Source organism: Diospyros lotus, chromosome 11, assembly GCF_014633365.1.
Source record: "Diospyros lotus cultivar Yz01 chromosome 11, ASM1463336v1, whole genome shotgun sequence".
NCBI classification, from domain to species: Eukaryota; Viridiplantae; Streptophyta; class Magnoliopsida; order Ericales; family Ebenaceae; genus Diospyros; species Diospyros lotus.
This window is the reverse complement of record NC_068348.1, coordinates 2,835,099-2,857,446: the sequence shown is the minus strand read 5'-3', so window position 1 is coordinate 2,857,446 and position 22,348 is coordinate 2,835,099. Positions and strand designations below refer to the sequence as shown.

The window sequence follows — 22,348 nt, the reverse complement described above, 5'->3', positions numbered from 1 at the left end:
TTCTTAGCAAAACAGTTTTGTTTTTGCGTCTTTTTGAAAGCCAAGCTTCGGCCATTGAACTTTGCTCTTTCAAGGGTTTATTTTAGTGTGTTTTTTTCACACACGCGTTACACGCTGCGTCAAGATTGCTTTAAACCATAGAGAGATTTCTTAAGAAGACACACATGTTCTTTCTTTCTTCTCACCTTAAACCCCTTTGGCTGTTCCATAAGAATATTTTCCTCTAAGTCTCTATGTAGAAAAGTTGTGGTGACATCCATTTGCTCTAAAATTAAGTCTTGATGGGCTGTTATTGCAAGAAGGATCCTTATTGAGGTGTGTCTGACTACGGGTGAGAATACCTCATTGAAATCTACACCGACTACTTGGGTAAAGCCCCTGCCACTAGCCTAGCTTTATATCTAGGCTTATCCTCTTTTCCAGCACCCTCCTTAATTTTATATAACCACTTACAGCTAACAACCCTCTCCCCAAGGGTTTTTCTACAAGAACCCAAGTGTTATTTCGTTTAAGAGAGTCCATCTCAGATTGCATGGCTTTCTGCCACTTTTGAGAATCTCTTGACCTGATTACTGCTTCATATGAAAGAGGTTCCTCCCCCATTTCTGCAGCTGCACTTGTTAGGGCATAAGACACTAAATTAGAGTAACCATATCTGACCAGAGGTTTGGAAACCCTCATCTGCCTATCCCTAGCAACATTATACCTCTCCGGATCAGGAGGATTCTTCATAATCCTCTTGCTGCCTAAAAGAGGATGCTTCATAGTCATCCTGTTGACTTGGAGAAGATTCTCCATACCCTTCATATTCCTCTTAAAGGTTTAGGTCCTAATCTTGAGGATTATTTTGGCCTTTGTCTAATGGTTCTTTAGATAGATCTACATCTACTTCTTTACCTTTCTTGGCATTCTTTGATTTTTCTTTTTCCTCAAAGTCTTTTATATTAGATCCCTCATCAAAAGTGACAGCTCTACTCACAAAGATCTTAGGCATATTTGGATCTAGGCTCCACAATTTATAACCCTTAACTCCTTCCGTATATCCTATAAACAAGCACCTAATTGCTCTAGGGTCCAGCTTGCCTTGCTTAGAATGAGCATAGGCTATACACCCAAATACCCTAATATGGTCTACATTAGGCTTATGACCAGTCCACATTTCATAGGGGGTTTTATAAACCCTATGGGTGCGGATGGTGACCTATTAATAACATAGGCTACCATAGATATGGCTTCTCCCAAAAAGATTTGGAAAGCCTAGCATGAATAATCATGCACATGACTCTCTCTAAGAGGGTTCTATTTATCCTCTCGGCTAGACCGTTTTGCTTGGGATTTCCTAGAACCGATAGGTGTCTAAGGATACCATCTTGATTACATAGGTGGGCAAATTCTTTGTTGCAAAATTCCAATCCATTATCAGTCCTAATGATCTTAATTTTGCTTCCTTTCTGATTTTCTATCATAGTTTTCCAGGTTTTGAAAGTTTCAAAAGTTTTATCTTTTGATCTTAAAACATAAACCCAAACCATCCTAGAGTAATCATCAATTATGGATAGGAAATACCTAGCTCCACCATGAGATAAGGCTTGGGAAGGGCCCTAAAGATCAAAATGAATATATTCTAGAGGGGCCTTAGTGGAGTGAATAGCCGCCTTAGGAAATTTAACCTTGGCAGATTTCCCAAATATGCATGTTTCACATTTGTCTATAGTTGTTACCTTTCCGACACTCACAATCCCTTGCCTAGCCAATTCCTTAAGCCCTCGCTCACTAATGTGAGCCATCCTATAGTGCCATAACCTAGATTGCTCATAGGATTTTCCAGTGTTCTAAAAGGTGGCCTAGGTAGCCGCTGAGGTGTTAGGTAGCCCCTGGCCGTCGCAAATAATTGCTAATCGGCACCCCTAGACGTCAGGCCGATTAATCGGGCCCAATCGCCGCCTAGGCCGCCAAGGTGGCGCCTAGGCGCCTGGGTCGCCCAAATGTGTGTGCAGCGTGCATGTATGCTAATATTGAACTATACGCTGGAAGATCAATTTCGGCTACACCTGGTGTTGCCATGGAGGTAAGAAGAACCAGTCCAGCGGATTAAGCAAACGGACAGGAAAGAGGAAGAAGACAATCGGAGCACCGAGGTAGTGCTAAAGAAGCAGAATGCACACTCACGCATTCTAGAGAGTTCGGGGAACAAAAAGACAGACGCTGGAGAAGGCTCTTGCTGCTGCCTTTCATTCATCCCATTTTAATATCATATATTATACATATATATATATATTCAAGTGGTAGCACATGGGAGAGAGAAAATGACGGTGGAGGTGGAAGCCCTTTGTGCGTCCAATATGCTTGAAATTTCCACCACTTGCTCTAATCTTCTCATTCCCCTACTATTATATGATATTAATATATTATGTTAGCAATATATATATTTATATATATATATATATTACATCTAAATATATATATAAGTTAGCCACGGCAGTCTCACCCAATTCCCAACTGCCTTTCATTTCCCTTTAACATCATTTTTTTAAATATAATACATGTTACCCAATACCCAACTGTCTTTCAGTGTTATATAGAGAAAGATTTATATATATATATATATATATAGCCTATATATAAATATGAATTTTATTTAAATTTTAAATAATTTTTCTATGCGCCGCCTAGGCCCTAGGCCCAAGTTTGGCGCCTGACTAGTGCCTTGCGCGTTTTAGAACACTGAGATTTTTCCTCTCCTAATGCTAACACTCCATCCACTGTGGATGCTTGCAACATATATATGCCATTTTGAAGGATAGCCTTCATGCATATGAGGGACCCCCCTTTGCTACCTTAAGGACTCCACCAACTCCTCTATAGGAGTATCCATTTTTGTCTAGTTCTCCAAGGGATATCAGATTTCTCTTCAAGTTTGGCACATATCTAACAACAGATAGTGTTCTAATTATTCCATCATGCATTTTGATTTTGACATCCCCAATCCCTTTGATTTTACATTCTTAGTTGTTTCCTAGAAGCACTTTACCCCATCTATGTCCCTAAAACTTAGGAACCAATCCCTACGAGGTGTCATGTGAAATGAACAACTAGAATCTAATACCCAGGTGTGCCTATCCTCGGTATTTGACACAAAAAGTACATCTGCATTGTCATACTCAAACTCACAGATTGAGGATGAGATTTTAGCATTCCCCTTATTCTGAAATTCCCTTTTTTGCTTAGGACAATTTTTTTTCTTCTTCTAGTGCCCCTTTCAATCCTAAGTTCCCTAGAAGTGCTTTTATTTTGATCCCCCAAAGGCCGAAATCATTTTGGCCAGTGAATTTCTCTATATCGTATCTTGTTGCAGCCATAATCAAAACTAATAACTCAAAGAATCAACAAGAGACTATCAAGAAAAAGTAGCAAGAAAGCTTATCTTGGTTTGAAAGGAGGTTCTATTACCAGATTGTTATCGTTAGGACTTACAAATCAACAACACACAAGAAGAATATTTCTATCAAATCCTTACACATTCATGGAATCAAAAGGACAATAAGAACAATCGGTTATAACAGAAGAATATGCAAGAACAATAAATGAAAAAGATCAAATCACACAAAGAGATCGAGATTATCCTGCCTCGGAATGCCCTCAGGCAAACCTACATTCAGCAGTTTAACACCCACAGAGCAGTCTTTACTTCAGTAGGAAATTGATCCGTACATCAAGCCCTCTCCTTCATCTATATATATCCTCGAGTACAAAACCCTCAGTTCTCTCAAGAATACATAATGGCTAAATTCTTATCACTTAGCCTCTCTTTTCTCAAGAATGACACAACACTCGATCACAAATGAAAACTGAGAACTCACCAATTAACCTTGATCCTATCGACTGTCCCCTGCCCTCTTATTTATAGAAAGGGCGGACACCCCAATGAAACTAACCAACATTGGAGATATTACAATTAGACCCCAAAAACTAAGAAAAATTACACTTTGAAATTGAAACCTAACTGTTCTAAATCTTCTAGTCGATAGATCACCAAAACTTCACTGATCTCCTATCGCTCAAACTCGAGGCAAACTCAATAGGGACTGGCTATAAATAAGAGAAACTGTCACGACCCTAAGGGTAAATCAGTAAAAGGGCCGGTAGTAGCCGCTAGTTGTTAGTTAGCTGGGAGGTTAGGTGGTTAGGGAGTTAGTTAACTATGCAACAGCTTAGTGTTTTGCTGTTAGGAGTAGTTAGCTGGACTGTTACATTGTTATACTTGCTGTTAGGGTTGCTGGAGGATCTATAAGTATCCTACGGTAGTAAGAGGAGATGATCATTGAGAATATTATTTGTAGGGGTGGGGATTGTTAGGAGTAGTTAGCTGGACTGTTGCATTGTTATACTTGCTGTTAGGGTTGCTGGAGGATCTATAAGTATCCTACGGTAGTAAGAGGAGATGATCATTGAGAATATTATTTGAAGGGGTGGAGATTGTCACGACCCTAAGGGTAAATCAGTAAAGGGGCCGATAATAGTAGCCATTAGTTGTTATCTAGCTGGGGGTTAGGAGGTTATGGAGTTAGCTAACAGTACTGTCTTGCTGTTATGTTAGTTAGGGGTGTTGTTATATTGTTAGAGTTACTGTTATAGTTGTTGCTAGAGGCTCTATAAGAGACCTACGGCGGTGATAGGAAGAATCATGAATTGATTGAATAAAACATTCAGTTTTCCCCCCACTCTTCTCTCTCCCTCTGTACGTCTAAACCTCTCCTCTCCATTTCTCCCTCTTTCTGTTCTGTTTTCTCTCTCCAATTCTGTTCTTTCTTCTTCAATTTCGTATTCAAACCCTAGGAAACTCTAGGGTCATGACAGAAACAACTTCAAATACCAACATCATGTCTCCATGTAGGGTAAAAGGATTAAAACTGTTCATTGCATATTATCTAAATTTAATTTATTAATTTATTTTGTAGTAGCTTCTGAGCACTCTGTGCCTTACATAGGATGTAGGAATTTTGGAAGGCCTATGTAATTGTAATATGATTGTGTTATATAATGAAAATAAATCTGATACCAACCTTCAGATATTGTAAAAGATATTTTGTATTGCTGAAAAACAGCATGGCCACTTCTGCATCATTTTGTCTATTCAAAGCCATACCCCCATTGCTCATCCTTGATATTCAAGGTTCGCTTTTGGGATAGGGTTGTAGGAATAGACTTTACAAGGACTTAACTTTGGCATGATTTGTGGAAAGTTGATGTTTCCAACTCAAATCCATGTTCTCATGTATGGCAGCTGCAGCCTTTTCAGCTGCACTATGCAATGAATTGTGCAAGCCTACCGCTTTTGCATTTTTGTTTTGTTTTTCACCATCCAGATTCATCTTGAGCCCTGTCCCAGTTAAGATCAAGGGTTCTAGTTGGGTAATAAAACTTTCCTTAAAATGCTCCCTACAAATAAAAATTAGTCAAAGGAACAACTATGCTATTGCTTCTAAGGCTTGCTCTCTCATTAAGCATTTACTGATTTTTCTTAATTTCTTATTATGTAATTGTCATGGATGCTTTGCAGCTATGGGATGCAGGAACATGTCAAGGGTTTTCTCAGTATATTGAACACAATAAAAGGGCTTGGTCTGTGGACTTTTCTCAAGTGGATCCTACAAAATTAGCCAGTGGAAGTGACGATTGTACTGTAAAACTCTGGAATATTAATGAGGCATGCTCTCTCTTTCCTTATTTTGTGTTTGATGGCTAAAGTATATATGCTCTGAAACCAAAGATTGTTGTGGAATTCTTGTGTCAACCACCCCAAAATCCCCAGGCTTGATTCATATTTGTGGATCTTGATGAAATTTTATTGGACATGACATTCTTCATTGTGTAAGGTAGGGAAAAACATGAGATTTCTTCATATTTACAAAACTAATTGAACTGGCTAATGAAAACATTTAAAAATGAATTAACAATTGATTATAACATTGTCTTGTCTTTCTTGTCTAAGTACTTGTAGGATAATCGTGATGTTTTGGTTGGCTTCTTTGCACAATATATAGGAAGAAGGGGTTCAGGGTGTCGGAACATATATTAATCTTAGTTAGCGGACCACACCTAATTCTGTTTTTGCAAGATCAAAATGATGCTTGGTTGTCATGTTGGTTTTCTCTTGTTCTTGCTCTTACTGTATATCTAGTAAAATTATATGTTTCTGTTGGTACAGAGGAACAGTTTATGCACAATCAGGAACATTGCAAATGTCTGCTGTGTTCAATTTTCTGCTCATTCTTCTCATTTGCTAGCCTTCGGCTCGGCTGATTACAAAACTTACTGCTATGATCTTCGGAATGTTTCAAGCCCCTGGTGTATATTGGCTGGCCATGACAAAGCTGTTAGCTATGTGAAATTTTTGGACTCTGGAACTCTTGTTTCTGCATCCACTGACAACACTCTAAAGCTTTGGGATCTCAAGAAAACCAGCTCAACAGGCTTTTCAACCAGTGCTTGCATCTCAACCCTCAAAGGGCACACTAATGAAAAGGTTGGTTTTTCTGTATGATACTTTGGTTATATTTCTTTTCCTTTTTCCTGCAATCTAAATTTTTTTTTCTTTAACATGGACCATGGTGTTGCAGAACTTTGTGGGTTTATCTGTTGCGGATGGGTACATAGCTTGTGGTTCAGAGACAAATGAGGTAGGTATTCAATCCCAATGATGTACAAATATTCTTTTGATATAGGGACATAATTAGTAAAATACCTATGATGCGAGTCTTGCTTCTTTTCTTAGTTGGGAAAAATTAGATTGTAAATTTGAGTGCTTTAATATAAATCAATATTCATAATCCCATTCAATCTCAAAGTAGATATAATCTCAGATTTCATTTTGATCCCCAAAACCAAATTTCCCAAACAAATTTTTTATTCTTATATATATATATATATATATATATATATTGGGGGGCAGGGAGGGTGGGATGTCTTGGATGAAGAGGATGTTTGTGTACCTTGGATTAGAGAGGTAAATTTTTTGGTTTTTTAGGGGTTCCATTTGATCGGACAACTCTGAATATAAGACTGCCTGGAAATACGAGGACAACTTGCCCACCCCCTCCCAAAAAAGAAAAAAAAGAAAAGAAAAGAAAGAAAGGGAAAAAAGGTACACAGACAGAAAAAAATGGAGGAAAAAGTGCATAAGCTCGAGTACATGATTGAGATACTTTTTTCTTTGTTATTAAAGTAGTCAAATGTGATTGATGCATAGATTAACTGCATTCTGAGCCCTTTGGCGGCTCATCTGTTCACTGATACTGCAATACATTCTGCCATTTTTGAAGTAAAATATCATTGCCGTCTGCTCAATCAGTCTAGTCACTTGACTTGAAAGATCAGTGTTATATATCCTTGTTTGAACTCTATATAATTCTGGATCAACCAACTCGTAAATGCCCCTAATACTAGTTGACTTAGAAGTTAATTGAAAGGGAAAACTCAAATGAACCAATTTTATAGTCAAATGAGCCAATTTTATAGTCTACTTTATGGATCCTTTTGCCTATGTTGGATCTTAAAGGTATATTCCTTTTCCAGTGAGTGAGCAGGGCAAGCCAATGAATATTAGTTGTTTAGCCTAAGAATATGAGAAATTTCCTCCCCCCCCCCAAAAAAAAACACAAAAAAGGTAGGGAAGAAGTGTCTGTATCCATGATATTTTCCAAGTCGTAATTGGTCTTATTTGACTGCAGGTGTATGCTTATTATAGATCCCTGCCTATGCCAGTCACTTCTCACAAGTTTGGTTCTGTTGATCCTATTTCTGGTAAAGAGACTGATGATGATGGTGGACAGTTTGTTTCAAGTGTGTGCTGGAGACCGAAATCTGACATGCTTGTGGCTGCCAATTCCACTGGGTGTATAAAAGTGCTGCAGATGGTTTAAAATTAGAGTGGATTGTTCTCCACCTTTTCTGAAGAACTGGAATCCTCCTTAGAAGGCTTCTTTGCAGCTTGAGACCCCACGCAATTTCATCTAGTGGATTTTTTGGCCAAGGACTTGACTGTGAAGCAAGATGATATTCTGAAAAATGGAAACGATCTGGGGTATTACCCAATTTGCAAGCTGGAAGGATATAAGCCTACTAACCGCTGTATACTGCAGCTCTTAAGCCCTTAAAAGAAAAGCCAGCGGTTCTGTGAAACTGGCGCCATTTCTAGATCTCAAGGATCTGGCTGTTTGTGTGAAGATTCCACTATTGAGAGGTTAAAAAATTTTTGTTACCACAAAATGAGAGATTACAGAAGAGGATTGTCTTGCAGCTGCTAGGAGGTGCCGACATAACTGCTTTGAGTGACATCATCAAGGTCAAGATATATCTGAACTAGTTGATTGCTTATATGAAGTGAATTTTCCAGGGCACTGAAGGGCAATCAACTGGTTATGGCTCAAGAAGTTGTACTGGATGAACCCAGTTTTCCACAGCTTCTCCGAAGCAATATGCTGGTGCGTCCTTCTAAGTTTGAAGGACTTGCATCTTTAACTGAGGTATACCGTATTTCTTCACACGAGCATTTCCACTCACCAAATTTCTCTTCTTGTTTTTATCCAGTTGTACTTAAACACAATGAAGCATAAAAGGTAGCCTTTCTTGTACAGTTCACTGTAAGCGGGAGCAGATACTGTAAATTTTCCCCCTTGCATATATATATGATCGTTTCTAAGGAAGAAATGGCAGTATGTTGGATTTTGTCTGTTGGTGAGAGCAAATATTGTAAAATTTCCCCTTTATATATGATTGTTTCTGCGGTAGAAATGGCAGTATGTTGTTTATTGTCTCATAGCTTCCCTAATTTCATGCAATCCTTAACCATGGCAAATTGGTTTCCTATATCATTTCACTGGATGAGAGAGGCTTGGTGGTACAGTATAGTTCTTTTGTAATCGGAATGTCAGTGAGACTAGTAAAAAAATGATCTCTTTGCAAAGCAAGCCGTATTTCTTTTAGGGATAGGTTTCTCCCAACCCTCCTTGTAGAGTGAAATAATCTCTTTGCAAAGTAAGGTATTTCTTATAGGGAATGGCTTTCTCCCAACCTACGGAAGTTTTGCTCGTTATGCAAATGATATCACAATACATGTATTCTTGCTAGTATATTTTAATTCAAGTTGATTCTTGGTTTTAACCTCTGAAGCACAAATGGCACGAAGACACTGTTTTGGCGTTTTCGAACTGTTTCCCGTTTTAGAAATTGAAAAAACGATTCAAAACGTTTTTCGGACTATTTCTGTTATTTGTGAAACATTTTAGGGTTATTTTGCAAATTACATAAAATGATCGAAAACGCATTTCTGGCAATGAGAGGTGATAGAGAGAGGATACATCAACAAATAAAGGGGTGTGCAACGACGGCGAGAGGCGCTAGATAAAGAGGATACAATGGTGGTTCACGAGGCAGCGAGAGGGTCAATGTTGAGAAGCGAGGCAGTGGCAACAAAGGGATGGGTGTGCAACGATGGCAAGAGGCGATGGAGAGGGACGATGCAAAGGCAGTTGGCGGCGAGAGGTAAGGGTTGAGTAGTGATGAGAGGGTTGGTGACGAGAGGCGAGGTGATAGCGATAGGCGGTTGCTGGAGAAAAAGAGGAACAAGTGAGCAATGGCGACAAAAAAGGGGAGAGAAAGAGGAGAGAGAGAAAAGGGTTCTTGAAAGTTGGGAAAGAGAAATATAAATATCTTTATCTTTATATATATAAAAGTAGGATAGTCTTGAAAAAAGAAATTTTCCCCCAAACTTGTATTAATGATTAGCAATTAATACTTATTCCATTAATAATTTAAATCTTTCAATTACTTTGAAATAATAAATAGTAATAGAATTTCTCCTCAAAACTTGCATTAATGATTTGCATTTAGTACTTATTGCATTAATAATTTATATATTGTAATTTGCATTAATAATTTAAATCTTTCAATTGTTTTGAAATAATATGTATTAATTATTGTAAAATTAATAATAAATTTTAAATACACGAATTTTTCAATGCTAATTATGAGTTTTTCAATATATTATTATGTAAATATTAAATATTTAATTAATCCGTCAGTCAATAAAAAAAAAATACTATTTATGAGGAATATGAATAGATACTTAAACTATTAATTAAGTCACAGAAAATTGTTTATTTATATAAAATTCTATCTTTATATAATATAATATAAATATTATATATTATGTATTATATATAATCTTTATATATATATAAAAGTAGGATAGTCTTGAAAAAAGAATTTTTCTCCCAAAATTTATATTAATGATTTGAAATTAATACTTATTGCATTAATAATTTGTACTTTGTAATTTGCATTAAAAATTTAAATCTTTCAATTACTTTGAAATAATAAATAGTAATAAAATTTTCTCTAAAAACTTGCATCAATGATTTACATTTAGTACTTATTGCATTAATAATTTACATTTTTGTAATTTACATTAATAATTTAAATATTTCAATTGTTTTGAAATAATATATACTAATTATTATAAAATTAATAATAGATTTTAAATACACGAGTTTTTCAATATTAATCATAAGTTTTCCAATACATTATTATGTGAATATTAAATATTTAATTAATTCATCAATCAATCAAAAATAAATACTATTTATGAGTAATATGAATAGACACTTAAACTATTAATTAAGTCACAGAAAATTGTTCATTTATATAAAATTCTATCTTCATATAATATAATATATAGTAGAATAGTATGCAAATATTTCTTCCCTCCAAAAATCTGTAAAACTATTTTTTATATCTAAAATTTGTATTAAACTTGCATGAATTTTTCAATGCTATTAATTAATCAAAAATAAATATTTTCTGTTAGATCTTTTTATCAATTAATCCGTCAATCAATCAAAAATAAATATTATTTATGAGAAATATGAATAGACACTTAAAGTATTAACTAAGTCACAAAAAATTATCCATTAAATAAAATCTTATCTTTGTATAATATAATAATATATAATATATAATATATTATATTAAAGTAGAATAGTTTGCAAATTTTTGTTCTCTCCAAAAATCTGCCAAACTATTTTTTGTCTCTAAAATTTGTATTAAATTTGCATGAATTTTATGAGAAATATTAATAGACAACTTAAGCTATTAATTAAATCATTGAAAATTGTCCATTTATTTAAAATATTATCTTTATATCTTTATTCTATATATATTTATATAATATTAAAATATGATAGTCAAACAAAGTATTTTGCCAAGTGTTAATTAATGGTGAATTTTTTCCCTCAAAAACTTGTATTAAATTAAATGTAATGATTAATTAATTATTAATTACTTTAATAATTATATTATAGTCTTGAGAATGTGATATCTTAACAAATTCATAAAAAATTGTTTAAGGTTGTCAAATGCTAGGGTTTTTCAATGCTAATTAGTGTTTAAGGTATCACATTTTTAAGACTGGAAGAAATCAAAATTCATATTTTTAAAATTTTGTTATTGTTGAAAAAATTGATTCTTACTCATATTTAAGAGTTTTAATTTATATTTATAACTATAATATAATAAATAGAAAATAACGAACGTCTTTAAGTGAATATATTATAAATTTTATAATATTTATTTATAAATAAATATAATATAATAAATAAAAAAAATTATAAATATTTTATCAAATGACCTACTTAATGTGTTAATTATTCTTTAACACATTAAATGACAGTATATTGAATTAAAAGTGTTCTCTATTAGCATATTGAATAGAAAATAATTAATTAAACTTAAATTTTAATAAATAATTAAAGATTAAAAAAAATTATAATTATCAATTCTGTTAAAATTATTTAAAATAACAAGTTTATTTTTTTAATTTTAAATTAAACTCTCCTGTGTATCAGACGGGTTCATCACTAGTATAATATAATATTTGATATATGTATATGTATGTATAGATTATTGAAAAAAAATAATATGATATATGTATGTATATATGTTAAATAATATATTTATAAAATATATATCTAATATATATATTATTTAATTATAAAATAATATATTTATAAAAAAAATTCTATTTTTTAATTTACACTTTACTTGCCTTTTTGTTATTTATTTATTTTTTTAAAAAATATAATTTCTCTATTTTCATTTCGAATCGAAAACATTTCTTGCATACATTTTCGTGCAACTTAAATTTTAATTTGTTGCTAAATATTTTTTGATAAATAATCTTAATTCACGTATTTTTCTGTTGTATAAATTTAACAAGATCAAGTTTCCTGTTAAGATCAACTTCCCTGTTAAAGTTGATAGGATGATAATTTTCGTAAAGACGGTCTTTTTGAAGAGTAAAAGTAAAGTAACGTTGAAAAAACGATTCTCACTCAACCATCGCAACCTTGTCATTTTGTCAATTGCAAATGATATCATATAGGCAAGTGGTTTCAACCTAATGGAATCAAGTTCCCTGTTCATGTAAATGTTTTGCTAGGAGTGTCTGCATAAACTGAAAAACGAACCACTATTTCACTGCTGAAACTCAATGCTAAGTACAGGAGAGAAGACTTTTGCCCCACCCACCTGTCTCGGTTGCTTAGCAGCAAACAAAACCAAAACTGTTACATTCATATCTTTCAGAACCCATATTGTGTTGAGTTGAGATGTTTTGTGTCAGGTCCAGTTGGTTCTGGTACATAATATGTGAAGATAAACTAAGCCATCTTCAAATTAGGCCTGCTGCCGACTGAATATCTACAAGGAATCACAACCATGGTTGCCGCCTTTCTCTGATTGATCTCGAACAGCGGGCAACCAGATTCGGCGAAGATCTCTGTGGCGGCTGTACTTTTGGAACCCGTAATGCTGACGATCTTGTTGACTGTGCTCTCTGTAACACTACATGATGAAATTCACATATATCCTTGAGTTCGTGATTTTGCGTTATTTACAAAAGGAAAACAGTCGAAGAACATATGTGCGATAAGAGTTGAGTACCTGGACTCTTCTTGGTTTGTGCAGCTAATGCCTCCCTTTTTGGGGACACTTTTGTGTTCGGTATGACAGGGTAAACAGACTTGGCTTTTCCAGGGGACTGTTGAGTCTCTGGACTGTTGGAACCATCTGAGTTCGATTCAGATGCTATTGATGGCAAAACTACCCTTGCTGCTGCTGGACTGTTGGGAATTGAACAGCTGATTGTTCTTGATGGCAAAGCAGGGTTTGCTGGACTGCTGGGAATTGAACTGCTCACGGTTCTTGACAAAATTTTATTCCTTGATACCTCAGAACCAAGTCTATCAACTGCAGCTGTTAGCAAAGGTGGTGGTCTGTTTCTAATCCTGGAACCAAATGAATTCCCATTGGCAGCTGTTGAGGATGGAATTTTCTTCTCTGTTGTTACTGCAGTCCATAAATGAGGTGAGACCTGACCAACTGCTGGTGCTGTTGCTGATGACAATGTTTTCGCTAGAGTTTCAGAACCATCTGAACTCTCATAATCTGAGAAACTTTTCTCATCCGAACTCTCAGAACCGGTTGACCTTTGATCTGCTGCCAGTATCAATCCCCCGGGAGTCAAACAACTAACTGACCTTTGAATTTTGAATCCACCCCCAGAAGGAAGCATGCAACTGGCTGCTGGTGAAGGCAAAAATTTCCTACCAGGAGTCATAGAACCAACTGCTCTGAGATCTGTTTTCTTCCTCAGAAACTCAGGACGAAATAACTCCCCATCGGCTGCTGTTCTTGTCGAACCTTTCATCCACAGAGCCTCAGAATGAACGGATCTTCGATCTGCTCCAATCCTCCTGTCTTGAACATCAGAATAAACAGACCTTTGATCCATTGCTCTGGGAGAGAAAAGGTCGCCATTATCATCATCCCAGCCTGAAGCAGGCCCCAAAGTGAAGGTACTTCACCAGCTAAATCCCAAAGTTTCTCGTAGTTCCCAGAAGTCTTCTCTTTCTCAACAAGTCTATAAGCAAACATTTGGAAAGGAACTTGTGAGACTGGAGCCAAATTGTGACTACCGTCTCCAGGGTACAACTTTGAGTACCCCGTTTCGATTTCACAGTAATCCACGAGTGGTGGTGGTGATTCTGGCTGACCAAGATTAGGGTTTATGACAAGGTATTTCTTGATGTACCTTAGAATACGACATATTGCTGGGAAACTTGGGCGCTGAGTTGGTTCAGCTTGCCAGCATTTTCTAGTAAAGTTCACTAGGGACTTTGGGGAAGCGTACGGGAAGAGTGGCCTTTCCCCTGCTCTTATGTTACGGGCCACTGTGTCTTCTTGAAGGTGTGCTTCCTCAAATGGAGTCTTGCCAGTGAGAATCTCAAAGCAAAGCATCCCAAAGCTGTAGACATCAGCTTTCTCTGTGTATTTTGAACTGCAACTACCACCGTGCTGTTCCTGCTCTGCCAGAACTTCAGGGGCATACCATATTACAGGGTCATCTACATTTTGGTTTGCATGAGATCGAGAAGCATGAGTCTTAATGGAGGTTAAGCCAAAACCTGCGACTTTTGCACAAAAATAACCTTCTGCAGAGGAATTCCTTGCTTTTAGGAGGATATTAGATGGGTTCAAGTCTCCGTGATAGATCTTTTGAGAGTGTAGGTATTCCATACCTCTTGCAATCTGAAGCATGATATCGACTGCAACTGGGAGAGAGAATGGATTCCGTTTTCTCTGGCCAGAATTCTCTTTGATGTAAGTTCCAAGAAAATTGTTCATAAGCTCCATAAGAAGAAAGCCCTCTTTCCTTTTTTCATCATAAAAAGCACAGAGGTATTGCGCAATGCAGGGATGGGAAACAGAAAGGGCTAAAGAAATCTCCTTCTGCTGTTTTTCATCTATCTCCCCAAAGAAGTTCCTCAAAGCAAAACCTTCCCCAAACCAATGGATCTCCTTATAGTGGCCCCCCCCTGGTCCAAGCCGTCGCTTCACATGGTAGTCCTTAACCCCCAATAAGGTCCAAGCTGGTAAAAGCTTTCCCTTAGTTGTCTCCGATTCATTTAGCTTCTTAAGCAGGTGATCTGCAATTCTTTGCTCATGCTTGGTCAAAGCAGAGCTTCTTTTCTCCCTTATTGCTTCAAGAAGCAGCCATCTATCTTCTCTCCAAGCATTGCTCAACCTGTCACATATCTCTCGAGGAATCAAGTACTGTTTTCCATACTTCCACTGGAAAATTTTTGGGTCATTCCACTCTCCATCATACTTTTTCATGAGCAACTGTCTCCTTTTCTGCATATCATCATTGTTTGATCCCGAGATTTCTCCAGCAGTCTCAATGGCCTCAACTACGATACTAAAGCAGGAGAGCAAGTTGTGAATGTGAAACTCGACACACTCCTTGTTCTGATGGAGACTCAGCGCTTTGCCCCACCAGTCTCTAATTTCCAAGCAATGACGAATGTACAGTTCACCTTCTTTGAAGATCCTATGGAGCTCCTTAAGAGGGTTCTCAAGAGCTCTCCACTTTGTGTTCTTCTCTTCTAGCCTAAGGTTCTGTCTGATCTCATCTGAAACAGTTTCAAAGGCCAAATTGAAGATATCGAGCAACAAAGAGCACTGCTTTCGATTGATTGTAATGTCAGTTTTCAATACCATAAGAGCCTTCATACTTCCCAGAACCTCTCCAACCTGCCTGAATTGATCCATCCTAATTCTGGAAGACCAACCTCAGCCAGGTTGGAGATTGCAGCCCCGAATGCAGCAGAACAGGAACAAGCAACGGCCTGAGGATTTTATACATAAATCCAATGAGTTACCACAACAAACAACAAGAAAAACCAAGTGAAGAAACAACAGTTTGGGCAGTTCCAGTCAGATAACATGAAGATGAAGGCAAGGAGGAGATGAGTCGCAAAACCTAATTAACGTTGGTTCCAAGTGTTGTAGCTACACAATTGACAAACAAATTGAAACAAAAAACAGCATGAAAGACTGAACAGATACAGTTTTGCATTAAATTAGGTATCCATCAGAAAAACTAAGAGAAAAACGACAACCCATGTACAAAATAAACATCTTTTATACTTGTCTATATGTATGTATATATATATATAACTATGGATCTATCACCCAGAAACCAAAACAAAAAATGAAAGCAACATGAAATTATCACAATAGAATAAAACTTTTACAAAGGGCAAGACAGAACAAAATCAAAGGAGAACCCAGAAAAATAAGGGCACAAAAAAGAGAGATTCAGATAAGGATAAATAGAAAATGCATTCAAATGGCGATGAATCCAGAGAGTGGCGAAACCGATGAAAATAAGGAAAACGGGTGGAAAAGAAGAAATACCTGCTCTGGGTTTTGACAAGAATAATAGTGGAATCGTCGGCAGGCGGTAATTTGAGCAGCCCTGAACTTTTGTTGTACGGCTTGTTGCCGGAATTCGGAGATTCGAACGTTGAAATCCTCCGCCTTCTTCGCCCCCAAACGAGCAGTCCCGCGACTTTCGTCCATCGTTCTATTTTGGAAGTCAAATTCTTCCCGAACTGTTCTATTTTACGGCTACCGCCACCTCCTCCTACTTTATTAGAGTTTACGAAAATAAATTAACACAATATAAGCAGTAATTTTATTTAAAAAAAAATTGATTTTTTGACATTTGAGAAAATATAATAACTATCCCAACCTTCAATGTCATGTTGTATATTTTTCCCTTGTCTTAACTTATCATTGCTATTTTTTCTTAAATACTAATATACATTTTCTCTTTTCGTATCCTTATCTTTGTTACGTCAACGAGCCAGTGTCGGATAGATAAAGAATTTATGATGGTGTTGGCGATTTTTTTTTTCTTCTTCTTAATAACAATTTACTTCAATTTAAAGTTTTAGGATTGATTTCTAACCTTTAGATTCGACTTTGAATCCAACAACAAAATTCAAACTTGAATCGTGTTCATCGAGTGTAATAGTGGCTGTTCGTGACCACTAGTTGTCTTTTGTATTCTATTTATTTTTCTAAAATTTGATGTGAGAAGGAAAATAAAAAAGAGAAAGAAGGATAAAATGATCATTCCATCTCTTTATTAATAACAAGATGGATTATTATTAGTTTTGAAAGGCGAAAATGATTCTTGCAATTGAGCCAAACTTTAAAGATGGCTATTACAATTTTATTTATTTATATTAATAACATTAATTATACTGTTGAAAATAAATGGGCTCATCCCTTAGCTACAAGGTTGGGGTTTGGATGATTAAACTGGGAAAATGTTTTAAATATTTTGTAAGATTATAAAATTATTTTAAGTGTAAAAGAAAAATTTTATTGAATATATATTAAGGAAGCGTTTGTTAGAATGAGTAAAATAAGATTGTATTAAGATAATGTTGGAATGTTTTCTAGACCAAGATATGGAATGATTAAGATAAGATTGAAAAATATTTCAAGATTTTTATTAAATAATTTGTTAAATTTTTTAAAATACATTAGATGGCACATGCGTTATTTTTTCTTATATGTAAGGAGCAAGATAAATTTATCCAGATCGGGAGAGAGATAAATTTATCTAGAAAAACGATAAAAAGTTATATGACTTTTTTTTTTTCAATGGTTGCTAGATAAATTTAACAAATATAATGAAAAATATTTTTACCTGAAATGCTTTTCATATCTCACTTTTTTCTATCTATATCTTAATTAACAAACACTATTTAAAATATTATCTTGGGATTATTACCCTTGCATGGTCCCCCACCACTACGTAATGCAAGAGTCGAACTCATGATCTACTGGTGCGAATATACAACTTATCACGACTCAACCATTTGATTTAAGCCCTAAAGGCTATCTAAAAATATTATCTTCATTAATGGTTAAGTATTCATATGCCAATTCATATAAAGTAATCTTTTACTAAGTGAGATATTAAGAAGGGATGTTGTTGATTTGTTGACAAAAAATAATGAATTGGTTGTCGCGTTAGTCATATTGTAAACCTCTTGTTACGTTACCCTCAGAAAAAGTATAAAAAGATCATGTGTCATTGTCTCTTTTTTTTTAATATCTCTTTCAATGAAGATATGACATATGACCGATGATATTGTTATCAATCACGACTCCTAACATTACTCGTGTTTTAAATACCCCTTAATAAAGTATAAATGGACATTTAAAATATTTTATAACTCAAGGTACTAGAGATGAATGAATCATAATAGAATAAAATGTATCAAAAAATACAGGGTGAAAGTAATGTATAATTATATGAAATACCTTTTTAATGAAAGAATATCGATTTTTTAAGTGAAAGGGAAAAATCGAACTTCTATCATCCTTTTTTCATGGAAAAAAAAGGTTAAGATAGATATCAAATAATCTTTATGATGAAATTAGAGTCAACCCTCACACCACTCATGAAGTTTGGTTCACTAGGTCTCTAGTCCTTTTTAAAGGCATTGCTTGGTTTATTTGTACCAAAGAAACTTATACAACACTAATAAAACCTATTGTTAGGCTTTAACGGTAGCTTTAATAGCCCTTCCACCCCTTAAATCTAATTGATAATGATAAAGGACAATGCGAAAAGATAGCTGACAAGCAACACTCTCAAGCAAGCTTAAACATAATTTTGCTGCCTTTTTGTTAGGTTTAATATTGGTAGTCCCTGGATAAATGTCTATCAAAGTTTTAGCTGCTCAAAAATTGACCTAGATTTAGTTTGCTAGGCTCGTGCGCTGGTGATGGCACCATCTAGGGATGGCAAATGGGCCAGGTGACCCATGGGCTAGGCCGACCAGAAGAATGTGGACTGTGCCGGGCTAGTGATCTGTTGCCTGTGCCTGGCCCACCAAAATGGCCCGTGTGCCAACCCGCCAAAATGGCTCGACCCGACCCACCAAAATGACTCGACAAAGCCCGACTAGTAAGGAATAATTTTAAAGTTTCTCCATAAATTATGTAAAAAATACAATTTCTTAAAATTTAACTTTAAATGTAAACTTCAAATGCTAGAAAAGCATAATTTAAATGCTGACAATTTAAAAGTCATTTTCTTAATAGTTACAATTGTCAGCATATGGCAGGAATAATTTCAAGCATATAGTAGAAATAATTTTATAGGCTTTTCTAGACTTTTGATAGCAGGAACAAACAAACAATTTCTAGACTTTTATAAACTCAAGCATCTTCTAAGGTTTTGATGGCAGAGAAGCATGGGTTTAGTAGGGAATATAGATTAATTTTTAAATAATATTTTATTATATTGATAAATTGTAATTAAAATGACAATGTTATTTAGGAACTTCTCGAAAAAAAATGTCAACTTTTTTTATCATATGACGAGATTGAGTAGTTTTATTTTTTTATTAAGCTGACAATTGTCATTATTAAGTGATTTTTTTATACATAAAAATAAATAACTAAATAACTATCTCAACCATCTTAGATTTATAGACATTCCTAATTAATAAGTGGTTAAGAACTTTTTAAATAAAAAAATATTTTCTTATTTTTTTGACTCATAATAATAAAATATTTTTATTAACCGTCTAAATTGTTAAAAAGACTAATGAACATAATTTAAGTTGAAAATAATTGTTGAAAATAATTATTGTACGCACGGAATCATGGGCTTTTGCAGCAATTCTTTTTGAAATTCAAATTTTGAATTTTCATAGCACATGATCAATTGTCAATAATTTTCTAGACTCTCATGATTGTTGATGGCAGAGAATAATTCAAGGAACTATAGCATCAAATTTTAAATAGTTTTCTAGACTCTCACGATTCTAATTACTATAAAATTTAAAGTTTGAATTTTTATAAAAATTTCTAAGCTTCCATGATTCAACCCCACTTGCATTTGATGACAGAGAATATGGTAGAGAACCATGGGTTTTGACAGGTAATAGGGATTAATTTTTAAATAATATTTTCCCTTATTGATAAATTGTAACTAAAATGACAATGTTGTTTAGGAACTTTCCGAAAAAAATGTCAACTTTTTTTATCATATGACACGGTTGGGTAGTTTTTTTTTTATTAACTTGACAATTGTCACTATTAAGTGATTTTTTTATACATAGAAAAAAACAACAACTAAATAACTACCTCAACCATCTTAGACTTAGAGAAATCCGTAATTAATACGTGGTTAAGAAACTTTCTAAATAAAAAAAAAAAATCTTACTTTTTTTGGCTCATAATAATAAAATATTTTTATTAATCATCTAAATTGTTAAAAAGGCTAATGAACATAATTTAAGTTGAAAAGAATTATTGTACGTTAGGAATCATGGGCTTCTGCAGTGATTCTCTTTGAAATTCAATGTTCCAATTTTCATAGCATGTGATCAATTGTCAAAAGTTTTCTAGGGTCCCATGATTGTTGATGGCAAGGATTGAGGAATAATTTTGATCAATTGTCAAAAGTTTTCAATACTTTTCTAGGCTCCCATAATTTTGATCACTTTGAAATTCAAAATTTGAATTTTCATTGCAACTCATAGGAACGTTCAAATGTTTGCGTCTATAAATAAGTGATTGTTGAAGTTGTTCAATCACAAAAATTGTTTTCGCTATTTTACTCTCTTGCTGATACACTATTTTACAAGTTGTGTTGCTCTGTTATTATCTTGCTAATTACTATATTTTCTAGTATCACAATATTTTTGATTGGTTTCATTATTCTACATTTACAATCATGTCTTCCCGTTGCTGCTCCCTCACTACTCCATAAATGATCCTCACAGTGCTTCTTCCATGGAGCCCCCTCGAGCCAGTACATCTTCTGTAAACCCCCAATAACCTTCTATTCCATCCCTAATAGGACCACTCCCCTATGATTTTTTTAACGATTGGAGTGACAGTCAATGGCATGGTCACACCCATCATTTACTGAATCAGAAACACAACCTCCTGAATCACAAGATCATGATATGCAAATGTTTGGTAATCCCCCACCTCTACCAACTGAGCAACCATCACCAAATGAGGGTTATACCTTCTCAAAATAACCAAATGAGGAGCCATCCAGCTCACAACGCACTCCAAGCGACAAAGAACTAATAATGTTTGGCAGGCGTTCAAGATCATTAATATAGTCAGTAAGGGTCAAAGAGCTCTATGTAAATTTTGAAGAAAAACTAATCATGCCAACCAGGGGGTGGACCGGACACTTGATGAGACGTGCCTTGAAACATGATGATGGCGGCCTGGACGCAACGCAGATACAATTGAAACAAAGTAAGGGTTTGATTTTTCAATATAATAGAGAATTTGATAAATCTAGCTTAGCAAAACTAATAATTAAAACTAAATCTTCTTTTTTGTTTGGGGATGATGCAATGTTTAAATGGTATTGTAAAAAAAAATTACAACCTGAAGCTAGGGGTTTTTTTACGAAAGACTATAAAAAATAAAGCGATGAAATTATATCTAGAATATTTAGAACAATTAAGAAATACATTTAATGAAAGGGTGTCATTAACATCAGATATTTGGTATGATGTTATGACAAATAACCATTATATGTGTGCCACTATACATTGGATTGATGAAAAATGAAAATTTCAAAAAACAATAATTGGATTTATAGAATTAGTAGAACAATATAGAGGTAATTTAATTGCAAGTAAAATTCGAGAGATTAGTTATAATTACAATATTAGTGATAAAATAATGATAATCTCATTTGATAATGCGAGTAACAATAGTGTTGCCATTGAACGACTAAGATGCGAACTTCTACTAATTTAGATGGACAATTGTTTCACAATAGATGTGTATGCCATATTTTAAACTTATGTGTACATGATGGTCTATAAATATATAATGAGACATTAGCTAAAATAAGGGGTGTTTGGTTTTAATTCGAAGTAGTGAATCTCGTTCCTAAGAATGGAAACAACTTGCTAATGGATTTGGCTTATATAGAGGATTTCCAATAGATGTTCAAACTAGATGAAATTCAACTTATTTGTCATTACAAAAAACTAAACCATATAGACAACAACTTGAATTATTTTGGAATAGAAAAATGGTAAAAGCATATCAACTAAGGGATAGTGATTGAGAACAACTAAATGTTATTAATATATATATATATATATTAGAACATTTTATAGTGCAACAAAATCATTTTCTAGTTGTAAATATCCTACTACACATATTTTTATTCGTGAAATATTTTATATTGTTAGTTATTTTGCAGAACATAGGGATTCATATATATATAAACAATTTACAACCTCCATGGAATTTTTTTTTAGAAAATATTGGACTAATATACCATTGTTATATCTTAATTAGTTGTATTAGATTCCACACAAAAATGAGAAGGTGTTGAATATTTTTTGAAGTTTTATAAAACGACTATGGG

At 34.5% G+C, this 22,348-nt stretch overlaps 3 protein-coding genes across 8 annotated transcripts in view; 1 reads left to right on the top strand and 2 right to left on the bottom strand.

Moving 5' to 3' along the window:
• The window catches only part of LOC127812429 (protein SPA1-RELATED 2), a 38,337-nt gene extending 29,526 nt beyond the window's left edge, over positions 1 to 8,811 (top strand). For all 6 annotated transcript variants that reach the window (XM_052352801.1, XM_052352805.1, XM_052352800.1 and 3 more), the window contains 4 exons: positions 5,561 to 5,707; positions 6,209 to 6,526; positions 6,621 to 6,680; positions 7,731 to 8,811. In XM_052352801.1, coding sequence (XP_052208761.1) covers positions 5,561 to 5,707; positions 6,209 to 6,526; positions 6,621 to 6,680; positions 7,731 to 7,922 — 717 coding nt within the window. In that variant the 3' untranslated portion in view covers positions 7,923 to 8,811. The remainder of the gene's footprint in view (positions 1 to 5,560; positions 5,708 to 6,208; positions 6,527 to 6,620; positions 6,681 to 7,730) is intronic.
• A 3,581-nt stretch (positions 8,812 to 12,392) lies between these two features.
• On the bottom strand, positions 12,393 to 13,898 carry LOC127812431 (uncharacterized). Its single transcript, XM_052352806.1, has 2 exons — positions 13,000 to 13,898; positions 12,393 to 12,900 (listed from the first exon to the last, which is right to left on the bottom strand). The coding sequence occupies exons 1-2, from the start codon at positions 13,847 to 13,849 to the stop codon at positions 12,767 to 12,769; spliced, it is 984 nt and encodes a 327-aa protein (XP_052208766.1). The 5' UTR covers positions 13,850 to 13,898; the 3' UTR covers positions 12,393 to 12,766.
• LOC127813452 (uncharacterized) lies at positions 13,870 to 16,508 on the bottom strand (the record flags this gene model as incomplete). The annotated part of the gene is made up of 2 exons (XM_052354412.1): positions 16,318 to 16,508; positions 13,870 to 15,746 (listed from the first exon to the last, which is right to left on the bottom strand). A coding segment is annotated over exon 2 (1,800 nt), but the record flags the coding sequence as incomplete, so codon positions are not given.
• Positions 16,509 to 22,348: the final 5,840 nt, after the last annotated feature.